The 21,146-nt window shown below is 35.1% G+C and overlaps 2 protein-coding genes across 5 annotated transcripts in view; both read left to right on the forward strand.

The window, feature by feature from the left end:
* Positions 1-21,146, forward strand: part of LOC129788976 (dachshund homolog 2) — a 1,190,888-nt gene that overhangs the window by 911,777 nt on the left and 257,965 nt on the right. The gene's annotated exons all lie outside the window — the stretch shown is intronic.
* LOC129788958 (transcription factor hamlet-like) overlaps positions 113-21,146 on the forward strand; it is a 68,603-nt gene continuing 47,569 nt past the window's right edge. For 2 of the 4 annotated variants that reach the window (XM_055825473.1, XM_055825476.1), the window contains exon 1: positions 14,265-14,329. In XM_055825473.1, coding sequence (XP_055681448.1) covers positions 14,272-14,329 — 58 coding nt within the window. In that variant the 5' untranslated portion in view covers positions 14,265-14,271. Of the gene's footprint in view, positions 171-279; positions 1,129-14,258; positions 14,330-21,146 lie in introns of those variants that run through there. The other 2 variants (XM_055825475.1, XM_055825474.1) reach the window with 2 other exon arrangements.

Here is a 21,146-nt window from a genome sequence, read left to right on the forward strand (position 1 = left end):
TTTGTGGGTGCATTTGTGGTTGGAAAATTCGCACAGAGTGTGACACACTACTCTATGAGAAGCCCCCGCGGTGGGAAAGTTTAGTTTACTCTGACCACCGTGTAGTTGTGTACAGAGTGTGTGCTCAAGTACGTGTCGGGTAGCCCCTTCCTGACTTCGCGAAAAAATAAGTATAGAAAGCCCACCGAAAGGACCTTTTACGCGACACTCTGCGGTACCGTGAGTACCGACGCCGTGGTATTAGTGGGGGACAATTTATATCAATTTTTTTTCATGTAGCACCCCTCGCCCTTCACCCTCCTTTTCGCGTTTTTATTATTATTGCCCATGTTGTAGAGAAGTTAAGAAATAAAAAAAAATACGAAGAAAACATGGAAACGAGGAAAAGGAGGAAAATTGTGCGAGAGAATGAGTGGAAAAAGGAGGTAATGGAAAAAGACTCGAGGAGAAAATAAGGTTTTTCGGTGAGAGAGTCTCACTGACTAATACCACAACCAAATAATTCCATATCACATCCACCGTGTGCGCTTTTATCCCACAGAAAGGTGGGAGACGACGTCCAAAGTGGTAGGAAGATTTGTCCGTTCTAAGGCTTCGCGCGTGAGTTTTCTTTTATTTTTTTCCCAATTCATTTTCACTTTGCCAAGTTGTGGTGAAAATTGGCAAAGAGCGTGAGGGGTGTGGAGGATCTTAAACTCCTCGTGTGGTCCACATACTATCTTCATCATCTCAAGATTCGCATGATTTTGCGCACAAATTTTGCGGTACAAAAAAAAATGTTTGAAATTCTCTGAAGAATCGCGTTTGAGCCCTCAAGCTCTGAGAAAGGGGATGAAAAATGTTAAGAAAACTCTGAGAAAATTTTAAACTGTGAAATGTGATGTAGAAGCAATGATTGCTTGGCAATTTGCAAGCCTTTAACAATTATTAAAAAGAAAAAAAGGTGAATTTGATGTCATCATCCCCCAATCAACCCCCAAAAGAACATAAAAGAACAATGATTAACAAAGTGGTGGAAAAGTGAAGAAACATTAAAGGAAAAAAAAACTGACAAAAGTGTTGAAAGAGCCTTTCTCTTTGCCTGTGATAAAATGCGATCAAAATCCATCGCTCGAAGATTCACTCAAGGTGAGTTTTTAATCCCTTAAAGTGCAATAAAAACACAACCCTGAAGTGATTGAGAAAAAAAAAAGCAGAAAAGACTCCCTCGCAGTGTCTTTCCTGTTTTGGCATCTTCCTCCCAAAAATGAATGTTCCGATGCCGACGGTGTATTCAATTTCCACGCATCCTGTCTTTTATTCCGTCTGTGTCATCATTGTGTTTGCTGCTCCCAAAAAAGGACACGAGTACTCATGATCAAAAATTAAAATCCATCCAATTCTTTTCGCTTCTCCCTCTCCTCCCAATCTTCCTTCCAATTGTGAAATTGTCTTCAAATTTCTCACATTTGTCTCTGCGGCATTGTGGCACGAGGAGCAATAAAAAGCATGCATTCTGTGCGATGAAGCAAGATGCGGTCTTTCTGGGAAGATAAGATATTCCATTTCCTCCCTTTAGGGACTCCGAAAACAAGTGAATACCCCCAGATAATATTGTTCCTCTCCTTATTGTCCTGCACACACATGCACTTTACAGTGTACTCCCTTTATTCTCCTTCATCACATTTTTTTTCCACCCTGTGATTTAGTCCAGGATTTAGTTCATTAAAACCCCCAATATAAACCGGATATGGTGTGAGATGATTTTTTTCATAACAAATCTTTGAGATTTCTTAACCCCTGCGGTGACCTCTTGCCTCAATATTTTGGAAATAAAACGTGGGAGATTTTTTTTTCCTTTTTTTACGTCTGACTTTGCTGTAAAAAATTGTGTAAAAATATTTTAGTGATGCAGAAGAATTGTTAACACGTTCGATGCTATGTTATGCAATTGTTAGTTACCTAATGTAAAAAAATACATAACCTCAAATTAAACTGATGCATTTTTCGATCTAATAGTATTTTTTCAAATTATTTTTTTTACGATTCAGACCACTTTTTGTCTTTTGTCAAGGCCTACAAAAATTGAAGAATATTTCGCATTTTCCTTTAATTTAGTAACAATTTTTACTTAAGAATAAACATTTCATGTAGAAATAGGTTTAGGAATTCGATTTATTTTTGAAAGTGCAAATAAATTCAAATAGATTTTTCTTTAGACTTTCATTAACACATGGAGGATTCGATATTTCAAATTGGTTAATTAATTTATTTTCCCTGAATGCTTTTATTTTGTATATTTTACATTCTTGTGTAATAGTTCCCAGCGTATAAATTTCCAGTATTTTTATACGTCATTGACAGTGTTAACAAAAAAATCTTTTTTTGCTTCTATTCTTAAATGTGATTTTTCTACTCAATTTAAATGCTCCAAAATGAATTATTTTCAGATTTATTTACGTTTTCGATCTATCAGACGTCGTATAATATTTTACTATCTTTTTAACACTTTGTAATTTTTTACACTGATGTATTTTTGGTATAAATAGTAGTGTAAAAAATTAAAATTTGCTGTGACACCCAAAATAATGAAGAATATTGAAAATATTATATGAAAATCTGAAAATCAAAGGTCCTCATTATTTTACATGAACCTCAAAAGGTTAAAAAATCAAATAGATTAGCAAAAACAGTCTTTTGGTCCCTTTTCAGCCATAAATCAAATTCAAATCCAATTGTACTTTTGATTAATGCTTCATTGTGTAAGAAATTAAGAATCTATAGGAAGTTGCATGCAACCACGTTGACATCGCGCGCAATTGGGTGTTTCTGATGTGACTCTTGAGGCATAAAAGGATTGGGTGTAAGAGAAAAAAATCAATGGCTGCAAGGTTTTGTCATGTGGAGAATCACGCTATAGCAGCATTAACAATTAAAAAAGCGTCATTTTCTTTAAAATATTAATAAATTATTTATTCATATCTTGAATGGTGGGCGCGAAAGCTTTTTTTTTCCAAGAACCCTTGCTCCACTTTCATTATGCACTCACTTCATCGTCTCCATGTTTTTTCTTTTTAATTTATTCAACTAAATCGATCAGACGTTGCACAGCTCCTTGGCCATTTCATCGTTTTTAATTGCAATTTTGCCTTCCCCCTTGTAAATCATAAATCTCGGGGGAGGTACACGCATTTCGGGATCACACAGCACACCGCCTTATCGCGTACTCCCCTCCTTGACATTGAAGAACTTCCGATGTGATACACAGAATGTCTAACAAGTCAATGTGAACACTATTATTAGACATTCCAATCAATCGATTAAGATTTGAGATAAAAGGCGCCAAAGAAAGATACAAAGTTGCTGAAGCAAGTTTGTCTCTTTTTCGGTTTGTTTACAAATTCTTATGCTATCTGAAAATAATTATGCTCTTGTACTGAAAAATGCTGTTGTAGATTGTTTTTGCTGTCTCTTCTGATTTTTTCTTCTAATTTTTAATTTACACTCTAAAATGAAATTTCTTCTAATATAACTGAATTGAAGTATTTGTGCAATTCTTAAAGATTATTTTCAACTCTTTTACAGAATCTTTAAAAATGTCACACATACTTCAATTCAGATATTGAAAATTTAAGACAAAATACATTTTTTGCATAAAGAATCGATTTTTAAAGGTAATAAAGGAGATTATGCAGTTCATATTGTTCATAGATTTCTCTAGTTTTATTTTCATTTTTCTTTCATTCGAAAAATCATATTTCTTCACATTTTTTTCACACGAAAAAATGTTTTTTTTTTAACTATAGAAAATACGTAACATCCTTCACTTGCAAGCAATATTTTTTCAAATGAATAAAAAAACAAATAAAAAAAAATTTCTCAAAATTAATTTAATCCCTTTTCCCTGCAAAAAATCGGAGGTCAGTGTCTTCATGTTTTTTTCTACATTAAATAAAGTAAAGATAGCCTCGAAAGTAGACCACAGAGTATCCTCGTGTTTTTTTTTCAACCTTTAAAAAAAGCCCATAAGTTTTTAAGTGAGTGTTGTACATTTTCCGCCCATAAGAAAATCTTCGTCATTGAATTCTCCACCATTTTTCTCTATAATTCCATCATAATAGCAATAAAAAAAGGGAAAAATGGTGCACGAGAATTGTTAAAGTGTTCTCCCCCATATTTGCATAGAAAATCATAGGCCTGAACTTGCAGTTTGAAGTAAAAAAAAAAAAAAGAAGTGAACATTTCAACGCTATAAACATTGAAATTGGCTGGGAGGGTGAGAGTCTCCTTGCCACCATCACGAGCTCCCACACCCCCTTAATCTTCTTGTACTGCTGTGTGGTGGTAAAAGAGCGGGAAAAGAAGGTGAAATGTGTGCAAATGAAATGACTAAGAAGAGGAGGCAAGCTCACGCTGTAAATTTTCTCCTTTTGGCTTGACCACACGAAGAGTGAAGGAGAGGAGTTTGAGTTGTGAAAGAGCTTCAATAGATTTCATTTGATGATAACAAGTTGACAACGGTTTGCATGACAAAGGAAAACACATGCAAACTTTCCAACCAACCCCACCGCAGTGCCCTCATCCCCTCCGAGGAAAACTCACCCACCCTCCTATGCAGATTAAACGAGACATCACCAGAAGAAATCTAAATCACTTGAGACAGATCCGTTCAAGTGGCAATTTTCTTGGCACATAAACTTTATCAGTGGTGGCTAAAACCCCCGAAAAGAAAATGCTAGAAATTTTTTTTTAACAGAAACATGCCGGAGTTTCTTTTTTTTTTTTCAAAGAAGAAGAAGGAGTTAAAGTTAAGAAGGGCGAAAAGAAAATTCAATGAAGACGGGACTTTTTCCCAACAAGAAGGGTGAATGGAGGTGGGTTTTGAATTAAATAAAATTCTTCGTGTTTGAGTCTATAAAATGCTAATCGGTGGTTGTTTGCAATGCCCACACGAGAAGAAGAATGATTGAGTTGCATGAATTTCTTTAGCATGCCCACACAGTGGACATTTTTACAATTTTCTGAATACAAAATACACAGAGCAATGAAATCCCCATCATTCCTTACTTAAAAGTTGATTTTTGTGTGTGAGAAGTAGAGGCTTTAGCAAAGGAGTTTATGCGCTTTTGAATGAGAAAGCGCTGAATTAAAAAAAAAAGAGTCAGAATAAGGGTAAAGTTGTAGTGAATCAAATAACGAATTATTAAAGAAACTGCCCATCTTCCACTGGAATTAGCTGGGAAAATCCAGCAAAAATTTGCTCAAAAATACAAACAATGACGTCATTTTTGCAGGTTTTGTATAAATTTTTGCCAACTTTTCCCAGCTGATCGCCTAGTGGAAAATAAGAAGTTTTTTCAGCAGTTTCTTACTCATTTTATTGCTTCTCAACAGGATTACCTTATCCTAATTATTTCTTCGAATTAAACACTTTCTTATACAAAAACGAATAATCTCCTTCATTTGGAGATCAATGCTGGAAAATTATTTAAAAGCCAACAGTTTTAAGAAAATTCTCCATCCGAAGAAATCTCCTTTAATTCATAATTTCCAAGAGAAAAGAAATCCAAGAAGTAAATTCAGCCCAATTCAGCTATGAGAACGTGCCCTGCGGGTGCTCTGGGAAAATTAATTTGACACCCTGCAGAAGAGAAAAGAGTAAAAAATGACTTTAATTAAGTCACTTTGGCCATTTGCCAAAAATTCCCGCATATACTGTATACCCGAAGAAATTCTCAAATGGTTTTTTGGGAGAAATTATTGACGACTTCAGGCAATCTTCCTCCATTTTAATTAAACAATTATCATTTTAATTATTTGAACTTTCGCACGAAGATTTACTCGTACTGGGTAAATTTTCCTCTCGAAGAAGGTTGTTTGTTGCATCTGTCACTCAATTAGTAAATTTCCCGGAGCTCTCATTCCATCATACACACACCCGAAGAACTTTATGGTGACACGTTCGTGTGCCTTTCTTCTCGAGGAATTGCAAAAGGGACATATTTTTGCCACACTTGCTCTCAACGTCGACTGAATTTTCTTACACATACCAAGGGCACTTGGAGGAAAATTTTAATTATCTCGATTGGAAATTTTATGTAAATTTTAATTTCTCTCCAAAATGATAAAGTTTATGGGATTTTTAGGCTTGAAAGTTGATTCCTTTTGGCAGAAGTTACAATTTTGGGATTAAAATTAATTTCAATTTATTATATACATTCATAAGTAGGTAGGTAGCTGCTTATACATCATTTAGGCTTGAATTTAGTACTTCTTAGACTTGAATTATACTATTTTTTTTAAGCTTTTGCACTTCAATTTGAGACTCTTTAAGATTAAATATTAGGAAGTATTTATCTGCCGAATATTTTGAAAAGTTTTTGCAAATCAACCGAATAGTTTGGATTTTCTTTAAAAAATTGATTAACCCATATCTGTCCATTATTCACACGAGTATTTTCTTTGTTGATTTTAAATGCATAATTTTTTTTTGTTTAAAAAATTAAATTGATTCGGTTAGGAAAAGAGTTTAAGAACTTCCTGTACTAAATTTCAAAAATTTTGTTTCAAAATTGACTTACCAAGATAACATTGAAATAGAGTTTAGCGAAACTTTGAAAATTTTCTTCTATATTGCAAGAGGCTTCCGGTGTTCGTCAGAGGAAAATTCTCGCTCCCCCAAGGAAAAGCAGCAATTTATGCCAAAGCTTTCGAGCCCAATAGTGGCTCTTCTTCAGTGGTTTTGCTTGTTGTTACTTGGGGATTGTTCTCCTCTCTCTATGTTCCACACACTCATTAGGATTTTCCGCAGATTTTTCTTTTTAATTTTCAATTTTTCTTTTTCACTCTTTGTTTTTGCTTTTGTATTTGGCGGATATTCTTTGTGAAGTGAAAAAAAATTTCTTCTATGTTCAATTTCTTTTTAATATTTTATTTAATTCTTCTACTAATTCCTTTACTTTAAAATTCATTCCTCAATGGATATAATAATAAGAAAAAAAATCAAATCTTTAAATACTTAACTTAATCCAAGACTTAATTCATTGACAAGGGGATGCAAATTATTACAAAATAAGTATATCTAAAATTGGGGTTAGAGGGGTTAAGTAAGCAAAGGGGCTGTTTTCAATGTAATTTAATATAAAACGATATATTGTAGGAAATTCCACAATGACAAACATGAAACACTGTTGATCTCAAAATTGGCGGAAATATCAAATTTTCTTCTCTTGACTAATTTATTGTATGTTATCGCACACCCCCCATTTTCTTGCAAAATATCTCCCTCGCATTCGCGTAGATCCCGAAAGTTCGCACTTCTCGATGGGAGAAATTTGTTTATGCGAAAAGGGGCTTTTAGGCTGTGTATGTGTGGGTGTTATTTATGTTATCTGGAAAGTTCATTTTAACCCCATTCCCACGTCACCACAACTCATGATATAGCAATAATTTTCACATATATAAGAAAACCGTTTCGATGTCCCAATTAACTTTATAATGACACGCGGAGCTCAGGAGAGATTGGTAATCAAGATAAGCAGCAGGCAAAGTTTCTTCTCACTATTTTATATTTTACCCTCCCCCACGATATTAATGGGCCGTCGAGGGGTGAGAGGGTGGTGGTGGTGGTTTGAAAAAAAGGCGAACATGAGAATATAAAAAAAAATCTCTCTCCTTGTGAATTTTATGTTGTGTGAGAAGGGTGGTGGTGCCACCCCAAGAGAGAGGGTGTAGGTAGTACAGCAACTCACCCCTTGACCATTTCCCATACAACTTGATTACTTCATGTACTTCATTTGCGTTATGCGAGCAAGAGGGGTCAATTGTATAAGATATTCATCATCGTACACACTTGAGTAATATTTTTATAAAAGAGAAAATATAAGTGAATAAATTAATTATTTGTACAAGACACGAAATACGTAGATAATATATGCCATAAATAGAATGAAAAGAGCTCGTGGAGAAGAACAGAAATCATGCGATGTGATTTTTTTCTTCCCTTCTTCCTACCCACCACCCCCGCATATACATAATGTGGAGACATTAGTAGATACAATAAAAAACACTCACCCTCAACCCCTTATCTTGATACTTTCTCACAACCACCCTCCAGCACACAAACCCCCACACAGAGAAACATTTTGGAGGGACTTTACTTCTCACCATGGAATTGCCACAATTACATGAGAAATTGGAGTTTCAATTCATCCCATTGATCCCCCCTTGATCATCAATCATGCGGAAAGTGAGAATTGATCGCAAGAAACGTGCCCGAAAGAGGGGCTTATCGGTGGAGGCTTCGGACAAAACATTAAGTGGATGAGTGGAATTTTCGTGTACACCATCAAAAATAAACATTCAATTGCAAGACTATCTGACTACGTGAGGCGTGGTAATACCAAAGATCTCTGATAGTTATCAAAAGTTTTTTTTTCTTCACATCAAACACTCCACCTGCTGATAACACAACGTAATTCCCGTAAGAATCATTGCTTGCTCATATATATTGCAAAATATCAAAAAATTGTGGAGACGCCATGTGGATATATTTTGGAGGCTTTTGGCTTTTACCAAGAAGAGATTGAAAGGAAAAATTAATAGGGGTGGATAATTTACAATTTTAATTTATTTTCTTTTTTTTTAAATTTTGGTGAGACTTGGTTTTGTACTATTTCTTGCGGAAAATTTCAAAAAAATCGTTACAAAGTGGGTAAATAAAATAAAGGGGTTAATGAGTACTAATTTAATAGAGCACAATAAAATTAAATATTTTTTTTAAGAGTTTTGGGAAATAGAATATTTTTCTGGGGAAAATTATCGATTATGATTGTTTTACATACCTGACTGATTTTTCATACTTTTAATTTTTTTTATATGGATTTTTTTTAGAGATAAATCGAAATAATATGAAACCATCCAATATTTGAATAAGACCGGTAATAAACAGAATCATATTCTCTAAGTTCCCCAATATTTTATAACTTTATAAAAATACTATGTTTGAATGTTTAGAAAAAAATTCCTCCGCTTCCGAATATTGGGAATTTAAAAAATATATATTTTTGAAAATATTTAAAAAATCTTTATAGATTTCTTGAAATGTCTAGAAAATATCTGTAAATATTTTGCAAACCATTTGTATTTATAATTAGAAAAAAACTTTTTAAATTATTCTTCAGAAGAAATTTTAACAGAGAATCATAAAAAATATACCTAGAAATTCAAGGAATATTTTGCAATATTCCGCGAATATCACATTCTTTGAAATTACGAAAATTTGTAATGAAATGTCAATGCGGGGAAATCATCTGAATTGATGGAACCCGTAATAAATAAAATAATAATAAATAAATTTCAATGATTTCTTGGTTGCACAATACGATCCATCGTACCCATATTTTGTGAATATTTTGGCAGAATGTAACGAATATTTCAAAACGAATAAAAGAAAATCTTGAAAATAACAAGAATTTCAAATTTTCAAATTTTTCAAGATTTAACGAGTTTTCTGCATAGGGGAGAGCGGGGCTAATAAAGTCACTTAAGGGTTTGGAAATAGCCTAAAATATCATATTTCCTAACTAGATAGAACAAAATGATCTGAGAAAGAGTTGTAGTGCAAGAAATATCCTAAAAAATTGAGCTATACATTTCGCTTTATCTGTTTGGGAAATATGATATTTTGAGCTTTTTCTAAACCCTTAAGTGACTTTTTTAACCCCGCTCTCCCCTACAGTTTAAAAATTCTCAATTACAAAAACAGAATACATTCAAAATAAATTCAATTAAAATCCAAATAGAGCACAATGAATGGGAGGACGGGGGAGGGGTGAAAGGGTAAAAATTTCGGAAGTTATTCTTCGATAAATTTTGAAGCGCACGCCACCCCGTCCACATTGGTCTCTACCCCGACTTATCAGTGACTTTGATGGCAAAATAGTTTAGGGGCGCGCTTCTTTCAATCTGCTCCTTCACAAACTTGTCAAGAACAATTCCCCAAAACAGATAGGAATGAGTTTTGTTAATCGAGGTGAGAAGGTGCATTTTAATACAATTTTCATGCAGCTTTTTGGCATGTCAGACCGGAAATTGCGCTGCCATCGAGATAATCGAAAATTACACTTTTCTTCTTTCCATCTCCATGCTAAGAAAAGACCAGTCAAACACCGTTGATAGATGCACGGAAGTACCTCATCGCCAATTCAACAAACGGGGGATGGGGGATGAGGGTGTTGGTGGTAGTCAATCGGGGGTACATGTGGAAGGTGCCAGGGGGATTGCACGACATTGATTGTAGAGAAAAGAAAGGCGAGAGATTGGGTTATCCTTGAGCTGTGATTGAACCTTGTTCTTTGCGTGCCTTTGGGGACACACCGGTGACGTTGGTCTCGTGATGGAGAATTGAAATTTCGGGGCGCGTGCTCATCATCAATCTTCTTGGGCCATTGTTACATTCATCATCTGGCAGATATGTATGTACATAGCACGGGAAGAAAAGGAAGAAGGAGGAAGGAAATATAATGATAGGGCATCGGGTTTCACTTAAGAAGGCGAATATGATGCCTAAAACCAGTTCCTTAGAACAAATTTAAGGGTCTTCTTCCTTGGCAGAGTGTGTCTGTTGTGTGACACAAAAAGAAATCTTCACGGTAAACGCAATCTACCACGACTAACCACCTGGAATCTGATACAAAATAAAATGCGAATAATTTGGTATTATCATTGAGATATGAATAAATATTCCACTAGCCCTATATGAAGGGAAAAAAAATATTAAAATGTTAATTTAAGCCCGGTGACAATAAATTTCATCGTACAAGGGGTGATTTTTGCCTTTCTCTCTCACTCTCTCGGTAATTCTCCCTGTGCTATGTATGTCTCCTGGTTCACGGTGTCTCGTGCATTTGCAAAACGTACAAAACTTCCCCTGAAATTTGTGATAATCTGACATAGATGAGATAATAAATGTGTTCGAATTATTTACGATCATCCCCACGGTACGAGGAAGGGTGTTAATATTCAATTTTGTCTTCTACATATGTTTTCTCATCCCCCAATTTAACGCCCCCTGTTACTACACCCTGTGTATACGTACAATATCAGCCCACCCTTGGTGGGATATAACTTTAAATTTTGCTGTTGACACATATTTATTTTGCCCAAAGCAAAAATTGTCGCATCTCTTCCACAAAATTCATCCCTTTCCCCGAAGCCAAAAAGAAGAATACAATTCCACAGACAGACACAGAGAGAGGGTGAAAATTTGTTGCGTGCACCCACTGCTTTTAACGATCCTCAACGGTTCCTTTTTCTCCATAGTCGTGATTTCTTAATTAAAAGTTTTAACCATAAAACAGACACTCTTCCCAAGCATAGAATAACCCCCCTTCGTACACCTTAGAGGGTGCCAAAGTACCCCTAGTTGGGTATTTTCTATTTTTCCTTCAACCCCCGCCGAAAGAAGAAGAAAAAATAGCTTTGCGTGATATCTTGGAATAATTGAATTGAACATAGAAGAGTCAACAATACGAGGTAACCACACCAGACCCATCGCTATATCTTCCTTTATTCGATTTGGTTTCATCACTTAATTATTTCTTCGTGTGTTTCCTACCGGGGGGTGCTAGCACTCGCCACCCCCGCACACGAAACACTTGTTTCCAAAATGAGGTGATACAATGATTGAAAGCAATTGCTTGCACTTCACTTTGATGCCTAAAGTGAGATATTTCGGCAATTGCGGAGGGGGTTCACCCGAAAATTGCTTTGAGATCAACAAAGATAGAAATCTTATAAATGTTCCACCGCACCGTGTGTTAGAGAATGGAGGGTTAATTAGTGTGTTTTGTATAAATGTAACGTCGGTTCAGGCTCTCTCTATGGGTGAATGGGGGTGCAATTTGCGTCTTTAGTGTTTTGCGGGGGTGTTTTAGGCGGCTTCCTATAGACAGCTCGAAATTTTCATGCTGCACATTGAAGTACATTCACCTGAACTTAATGAATTAGATCATTTTTTGATTATCCAAGAACATTTTATTTTCTTTTTAATAATAGACTGTCTCAAAAATTTCTTTGAAGATTATTCAGAGAAAGCAACGAATGTAGGGAAAGATTGACTAATGTGGGACATATTTCTTCATAATACGAAAAGAAGTTTATTCTCCGAAAGAAAAACAAACATTTTGTAGGGGAACGTGGCCCATTTCGGACCGCCGCCCAATTGCGACCTCCCCTTTTTCTCGTAAATGACGAAATATTATAAAATTAGTTTCACTACATTATGAAGATATTATAGTGGGCCTGGGGTGCAGTGGATAGAGCGCTTGAGTGCGCATCCAAAGGTCGCCGGTTCGAATACAGAACCCGGCAACGCGCCCCATCCGCCAACGTGCAATTAGATCACGTTGACCGGTTGGATCAGGAGATTGATACACTCCTATCCGTAAAATGGCCCACACGTGGTAGTATCTAGCAAGGCCGCCCACTACTTCTCCGCAAGGAGAACAACAACATCATATAGGGCGGCCGGCCCTGTTCCTATATGGGACGTAGCGCCAAAATATTTTTTATTTTATGAAGATATTATAGTAAGGTAATGTTAGCGCCTAAAATAATTTAGTTTCGTACACAACAGGACGAATTAAAAATCAAAATTCATTTTCAGCACATGGCCGACATTTTCTGATTTTAGAAACTAAGTTGATATGAGTTTTTTTCCCACTATTATGTCTCATATTATGCCGCGTTTCTGTAGCTTAGAGGGTCTAGTTTATTACTTGATTTACAATTTTTTGAAAGATTTTAGGTATTTTAAGTAATTAAGTGAAAATGTAATACATGCAAAATGTTCTATTGCGACCCCCAAAATGTTCCAATTCGGACCGTCTATTTCCACCACTCACCACGGTAAAGCAGTCGCGCATGCGTGTAGTGGTGTGGCAGTGTCTTCCTCACACAGATCGGCCTGTGTTTTGATTCCAGGAAAATCATTATTTTTTTACGTTTCTTGTAAGTTTTTTCGCAGTGAAAATGTTCCTAAAGCCAAAGGGGAGTGCAGTTAGTGTAATTTACGCATTCCTCAGAAGAATTTTCGTGGATTTTCTGCGAATTACGTCAGTGAGTGCGCAATTGTCGGTGTGTGTGAAAGTGTGTGTAGTCACCTCGAGGGCGAAATGTCAAAACAAATGTGGGGAAAATTGAAAATAAATTCTTGATTTTCCGGCTTTTCCGGGTAATTCATGTTGTTTTTCCTATTTATAGTAGTGATAAAAGTGATCTACTAGTGAAAAACCCACAAATTACGGCAAAAACAGGGGGTCGCAATTGGAACACCGTGGTGAAAAAGTGCAATTTTAGCAACTTTTTTTAATTCGACTATTACTCATAACAGGTAAGAGTTAGAATGTTTGCATCTATAGAACAAAGTTAGCCTATTAAATGACCTTTCCAATGGTACCAAACTTGGAAAGATTTAATTCATTTTAATATGACTTTTTTCAATCCTTCTGAAACAGAAATTAGGGGGTCGCAATTGGGCCACGTTCCCCTATGCAACATTATTAATAACTTCATTCCGCCATAAGTATAAACTTTTATCTCAATTTATAATTATTCCAAAGTGTGATGAATCTTGTGCATGAAAGTATTTTTGAGGCGTCATAATAAAATTAAATGTTGTTTGAATTTTTGTAGAAGGAGAAACGTCTCTTGAAGAGAGAGAGATATCTCTTGAGCGAGGGCCTAAATGCGTGGGAAGGATGAGATAAATGGGGAATTTCATTTAAAATTCAATGATAATGTTTCTCTTTTTTTTTATCACACACAATGTATGTCAGAACCCCAAACGGATTTGACGTCAAGTGATTTTCAAGAGTACATATGGTGATGCCACATAATCATTTTCCTCAGAAATTCCCAAGAGAGAAGTAACCCAGAGTGGAGCAAAGTGATAAGTTCTAAGCGAAGATAATATTATCCCAGAAATTCAATAAGTCGGGGTTTTTCTCCATTTTGAACTTAAGAAAAAATATAAAGAAAAGAAAAGATATTACAAAGAAAATCCGGAGGAATAATCTGCAAAGACGTCCTCACGCGAAGGAATGAGGCAGAAAGATAAGAAGCTACGACTTAATCATCGCAAAAATAAGAGAATAAGTCAATAGTTGTGCTACATACGAAAAAAAAATGAGGGAATGGGTAATTTTTTAACCACATCAGCGGATGTCATTCGTTCAAAATTGATAGAGACACACACGAAAATGCCTTCCCTCTGAGTTAATCCACAAGTGAATGTTGCACAAGTTAGTCGCAAAAATTAGCACAGAGTGTTTGCAAAAATCGCCTAGAAGTGAGTTTTGTGTTTTTTTTTTTTGTTAACCCTTCAAGGATTTTTCTTTCACTTTTTTCACCATCTTATCTCTTCACGCGCTTACTTGTTCACACCATCCTGCTGTATTTTCTTCTTGAGCATTAAAGCACCTTTAGGTTTGTAAGACAGTGAATAAATTCAGTGCTCATCAGTCACAATAAAAGTGTCATTGAATGTAAATCGATTATGGTGTGAATCGCATTCAAACCGCACACTTATCAGGCGAATTTTTGCTTCTGTCTTCCTTACAAGTAGGTACTTATATATAGGTACTTTTTCAGTAGTGAATGCGATGGAAATACCTTGAATTTGATTGAAGAAGTACTATCGCCGTCACTTTTCACTTATCGCCACGGAATATCAACATGGAAGAACATCCACTCTCAAAAAAAGAACTCAATCAATACGCGTGAAATGCTTATATGTTTTTTTTATCATACACCTAATTGATGTCTCACCATGTTGTGTTGATATTGATTGCTAATGATGGGATTACGCAGGTAACGTCTCAACACAAATTCTATCATATCGCACATGGCTTAAAAGGCAATAAGAGAGATGTAATGATACTTGCAAGAAGTTTTTAATATAACTCCTGAGTCATTTTTAGTTTCAATTAGTTTATTTTTTAAGGAGTTTATTCATTTTAGGGCTCTGTGAAAATCAAATTTGACAGAAAAATTTATGGAAGCATTTTTAATATTAATGGACTGATAAAAATATTTTTTTCTGTCATACAGTTGTTATTAATTGAAAACAAATTAATAAAAGAGAAAAAAAATGAGAGCCACGCCCCCATTGTAACGTAGCCTCAAAGCAAACGTGCATAAGCTTCAAGCGAATTTAATATACTTCGTTAAGATAAACTGAAAAAAAAAATTAATTTATGCTAGTTAAATCAAACGTACAACGTGACACAATATGGGCGTGGCTTATTGTGCTATATGTATTGGGAAAACTCTGCCAAATTTTTCAACTTTCCTTTACAAAACGTCAAACCTAATGTTCATATTAAATGATAACTGAATTTCTTTAATAAATTCCTTAACATATAAAATTTGAATTCCAGAAAAAAAACCTAAAAATGAGTAAACTCCTTTAGCAGAAAATAATCCTAAATTATTATTAGATTTATTAGATTTCAAAAAAGAGATTTTCTTTTAAATAATTTAAAAGAAAATCGCCCAACGACCCCTAAAAATATTTTTAATTTAAAGTTAAAACATTTTGAAATCGGATGATTTCCAAAGACTTTTCACGTGAGCCTCTTGAATTTTCCCAATCGATCAAAATCTGCATGAGATTATTGATAAAAACGTGAATGATGACACGATGGGATTGTCTGTGGAGATTCCATGGTAGCTGATAATGCTTCTGTTGCGCTAGATATCACATCAAGTGGGTCCAAATTCTTTCTTCAAGCCCCATTTTTTTCTAGAAAGATTTTTTTATCCAAAGAAATCTTTGGGTCCAACTAGCTAAATCTGGCACGAGGAGAACGATTTGTTATCGGGCTTCTCTTTAGCCAGTAGCTAGGACTGCAGAGAGGGTCATAAACTATCAATTACCACGCTATTAACGTGTCAAATTTATGTTATCGAGAAATCATCAATCGTATCACTTTTTCCATGAGCTTCTGATAATGCTCAAATAGACTCAATTTTTTGGGGTATTTCTCACACCAAGCCCCCCATATCGGGCAGTTTATTGTGAGTGGTCGACGGCTCAAAATCAATTTTTGGTGATTTTTCGCGTTTGGTTTTCACGTGAAATCCAAAAAAGTCAATTAAGTTGTTCAGACTACTGTTTAGCAGTCTCAATGGTTGAATTTATCGGCTGCTTTGGGCGAAATCTCTTCGATTTTTTCCCCGTTTTGCAACCTCTTGAGATTGTCGATAGTGTTAACAGCTATGCAAAAGACTGTTGAGAATATAATTTAAAAAATATGCAAAAGGACTTGAGTGACAATGGGTGAAGTGTAGGGTTAAAAGTTCAGCACAAAAGTCCAATTGAGTTGCATTTTATTATTTTGAAATTATCGTGGTAAAATTATGAGAACACTCACTTTTCTCCATCTGTGATGTTTTAGTTTTTTTATTATTTTTCTTTTTACAAACTTATTGAACACACATTGAAGGCATTGAAGACGGAAATTGATGTGATCGCGGAACCACAGCTCCAGACTATGAGAGCATGTATTTATTGAGTGTTTGACGGAGACAAAAGAAGTTCGTTATTGCCCGATCATATCAATACCTACCTACCTACCAAAAAAAGTGAGTTAAAGAACTAATAAAAAAAATCGTGGAAGTTGGACTCCCTTTTGCCCAAGCTAAAAGAACTTTTTTTATTCATCTGGCACTCGTGTTTGTTGTTTATATGTTCGCTAATTGTGAAGTGGCTTTCCATGGTTAAAGTTGCATCTGCTGCTGTAGCTTCTCATCTTTATTGTGTTAAAAAATTTTTCCTCGCAAATCCACATAGAGGGAGGATGCAGAGAAGAGAGTTGAAGAAAAAAAAATGAGTACGTTAACACCACCGTGACGAACTGCACGTGTCTCATACACCATTTTCTACTCACCATGGGTGACTCCATCCACTCATCTCCCGTATTGACTGTCTCATTCATCTTCCCAGCTTCGCTAGAATGTACGCTAAAAGTTTCACAATTTTTTTCAATGAAATTTTTCATAGAGAGCAGGGAATTTGTCTTTTGATTTTCTTTGGCAAAAGGTGTGGGAAATATCTACAGTGATGCTTCACAGTAGAATGTTTCTCAAGATTTATTCTCTGAGGCACTAAAAACATCGATTTTTTGGTTTATTTGCTATGCTTTTTCACTGAAACTCTCAATTTTAACTAAATTTTCCATTTTCTTCAGTGAAAAATTTATAATGATGAACTGCGGAAGATCGAAGTATTTTTCTATGTTTTCAATAAAAATTTAATAAAATGTTTTGAATGCTAGAATTTCCTCAAAATCACTATAAAATGTTGGAAAGTAGAAATCACATAGAAATATAAAAATAACATAGAAAAATTAAAATAACATAGAAAAATTAAAATTGTTAAAAAGGTTTTCCTCTTAAATTTTAATATTACCCATGGCCAGTTTTTCTTTGAAAAATATATTTATCACTTCAGTTTTCTATGTTTTTTTTAATAACTACTAATTTTTATTGCTTTGTATATAAAAGTTTAAGTGCTACAGTAGAATTCTTACTGTGGTGCTTTAATAATTCAATACCTATTCAATTTTGAATAAAGACCAATAGATATAAAAACCATTAAATATATAAAAAAAAAACATAGAAAAGGAATATTTTTTTTAATATTTGAATTTGAAATTTATTAATACTTTTTTTTAAATCAACATTACTTTTTTTCTCATTTTCAAATTGTTTCTGATGTTACAAATAATATTTTTCTTTCTTTTAATCGTTTTAAACTTTTGAAAATTTTCAAAGAATATTTCTTCAGTATCTCTGATTCTAAAAGAACTACAAAAATCATTTTTAAAATTAATTCAATTAATTTAGAAGAAACAAACATTTTTAATACAAAAATTGACCTTTCTCATAAAACTAACTTAAATAGACCCCACGTTTATTCACATCACGAAAGCCCCCTCTACTGAAAATTTACTCAAAAATATTTTTGAAAAATTCATTGAACTTTTCGCAATGTTGACAATGCCTAAATGTGCTCCAGCTTTAGCAAGACTATCACTGTCTAACTAAAGAGTGCTGACTCGCCTCATTTTACTTGACTACACACATAACTGATGACCATTTGACGCGGACTATAAGCAAAAGAGGATGATCTCTGCAGTGAATGCAAATTGCTCGTCAATCGATATATATATCGTATGCAACTCATTGTGTTAACAGCATTATATTTGGCTTCTCAATGAAACACGATGCAGATCGCGATTTTATTTTTACACACCAAGGCAAAAGTTTTATTCTTTTGTCACGTTCGCACTATTAAAAGAAGCTGGTGCAACAGATGAATTGTATATAGGGACATGGTAGGGTATGAGAGAGTTCATTATAACTAAATATTGTTGTTGGAAGTTGCATTTTAGGAGTCGAGGAGAGATCAGTGTTGATTACTTATGGATGCTGTGCGAGTGTGGTGGGTGAAGGGAAAATGCGAGGAGATATCTCTTGTTACATTACTCACGCGGGGACCGTGTCTGTGAAAAAATCACCCAGAGTCTCTCCACTTAGGAGCCTTTTTATGGTTGACAGAGACATCGACAATTGAAAGCGATAAAAGTTATGAATAGTTTATTATTTCATAAATGCTTTTCTCCTCGTTTTTTTTTTTCATGCCTCCTCTGTGCCTCTTTTTTCTCATCAACAGAATCTTTTTCTTTTCTTTTTCTTCTTCTTAAAATACGCGGTAACAGCGTGCAATGGAGGGAGATTGTTGTTTATAAAATAGTAAAGAAATATAATTTAATGAATTTACAACTTGTGGACTCCTTTATGATCAGTCTCCACCACTTGAAACAGTAGCTGAGAAAGTCAATTTGACTTTCCTCATTCCTGCGAGGTCAGTAACCATGTAAATCAAAATCACATAAAATACCCCGTATGGGCTCCTCGAAAGGCATTTTCTTCTTTCTTTTTTTTTTTGTTCTTTCATGCCATTTGCCCCAGAGGAATGTGTTGGAGGGAAGAATAATGCAAAGAATGGAGCCAAAGTCAAATTGATTTTCTCGCTTATCTCAATGGGGGATAGCGCGCGAGGAGCGAAGAAAAACCCCAACGATCCATTAAAAAAATTAACGCGAAAGTGTCAAGAAAAATGAAAAGAGGAGGAGACAAAATGTCCGCATAAAGCTGAATTGATAGATGAGCTGTATTGAATTACGTCTTTCAGTGTCACCAAACAATCAATCAACAATTAGTTTAAAAAGAGATCAAAAATCAATTAAACAGAACTAAGACCACCAAATGATAGCAAAGTATTAAAATACTGACTTGCAATTCGCCCAAACTTAAGACGTGATAGTCTTATCAGTGGGTGTTCTTTTTTTTGTAAGTATGCTTTGAAAGGAGTCTATGCACAAACTACGAAAAGAATTTTCTTCAGAATTTTCTAGTCAAAATTTAATTTAAAAATTCTATGATTAATTTTAATTCATTCTGGAAAACGTGGTAATTTTCTTGAAAATTTCTACAAATTATTTTTTTAACTACACACTTGTTCTCTGATCCCTTTCCCCATTTTCCATTAAAATATTTTTATTTAAAATTACAAAAGTATCAAAGCCATGGAATTACGGTCAAAGTTATCACGGTATTGGCACGAGAAAAATAATTTCTTAGAGGTGTTTTGAGTGAGGAAGGTGTGGAAGGAAAACAAGGAAGTAACTTTATTGTATGAAGAAAATCTTGAGGGGATTCTTTCATTGAAATTCTTTGTGTAAAATATCCCCGTGACAACCGAAGGGGCAAGAAGGAGACAATGCAGAGGAAAATGTTCCAATTCCGAACGCCCTCCCCCTCCTACACCGCGATGCTGTGTAAAATGTCAAAAACATAAAATTTTCTCATTGAATGGAATCAAATGGAATTTCACGCGGGCATTTGGTCAAAAGGTGGAGTGAATTTTAGGATGAATTCAATCAAAATGAATTTTCAATATATTCCACTCGTCACCTCATCAAAGAGCACGAGAGAAAGCATATTCCCATTGATTGATGTGGAAGCTGGATACGGTGGTTGTTGGTCACATCCAATTCCCATTCCAAATGGACACAAAGTACCTCAATGGAGTCATATTCACGTGGTGACCGCCCATCAGTTGGCTCAATCCGCATTCAATTTCAATTTCTCTCGTACACTTTGATGTGTTTGAGGCTCCCCTCTTTGGTGGTACAAGTACATGATCCCACAAATGGTGGATGGCTAGTGACTGGCAGAATAAAGGAGAGTATAGGGTGGCTCAGGTGCTTTGTACGGGGGCATCACACCCCCACGCATTGCAATGGGGGAGAAGAGAGTATAAAATCAAAAAGAGGGAGTTTCTGTGATATTTTACGTTTTGCGTGGGAAATACAACCCACCCACCCCATGCGGAAAAGGAAAAACGAAATGTAAGTCATCTGTTTTTTTTATTCCTCTCTTCCCTGCCACAAGGGCTGATTGAATTTCCACGAAAGCAATGGGGATGGAGAGGGAAGTTATCTTTCGAAAATTGAATGTTACAATTTTCCCGGGCAAACAATCACGCGTTCAAAGCCATATTCGCTCTCGGAAGTTTATCAAATTCAATCCGTGGGTATGGCTCTGCATGTCTCCGATGATTCTGGGACGGGTGTGACGGTGGTGGTGAGAATACACCAGTCTAATTACCCAGAGGCTGTTGATTTTTGAGCACACCGCACGAGGAAACCGTATGATGAGTTCTGGTTGCCAAATTACATTAATTTTTCATGAGGGTAACCCTGTGTTGATTCACAATTTGTTTGCATAAATTGCAAACAACATGAACAATCGTGCTATATACATACATACATAGAAGTAGATACTAGGGTAGATACTTTTACAATAGACTTAAGGAGCCTTTTCTAAGGTTGTCTGATGACAGATAGAGTTGAATTATGAAAAATTTAATAAAACTGTGAAAAGGAAAAACTGATGATAAAAATCAAACAGTTTTCCAATTGAGTCAATCAGATTGCTCAATGATTGATCGATAATTGATAAATCAATTGAGTCAGTCAATCGAGTGATCAATTATTGACTAAAAATTTTAACAATAACCAGTTAATTTTGATTGC

The sequence above is a fragment of the Lutzomyia longipalpis genome, chromosome 2 (genome assembly GCF_024334085.1).
Source record: "Lutzomyia longipalpis isolate SR_M1_2022 chromosome 2, ASM2433408v1".
In the NCBI taxonomy this organism is placed as follows: domain Eukaryota; kingdom Metazoa; phylum Arthropoda; class Insecta; order Diptera; family Psychodidae; genus Lutzomyia; species Lutzomyia longipalpis.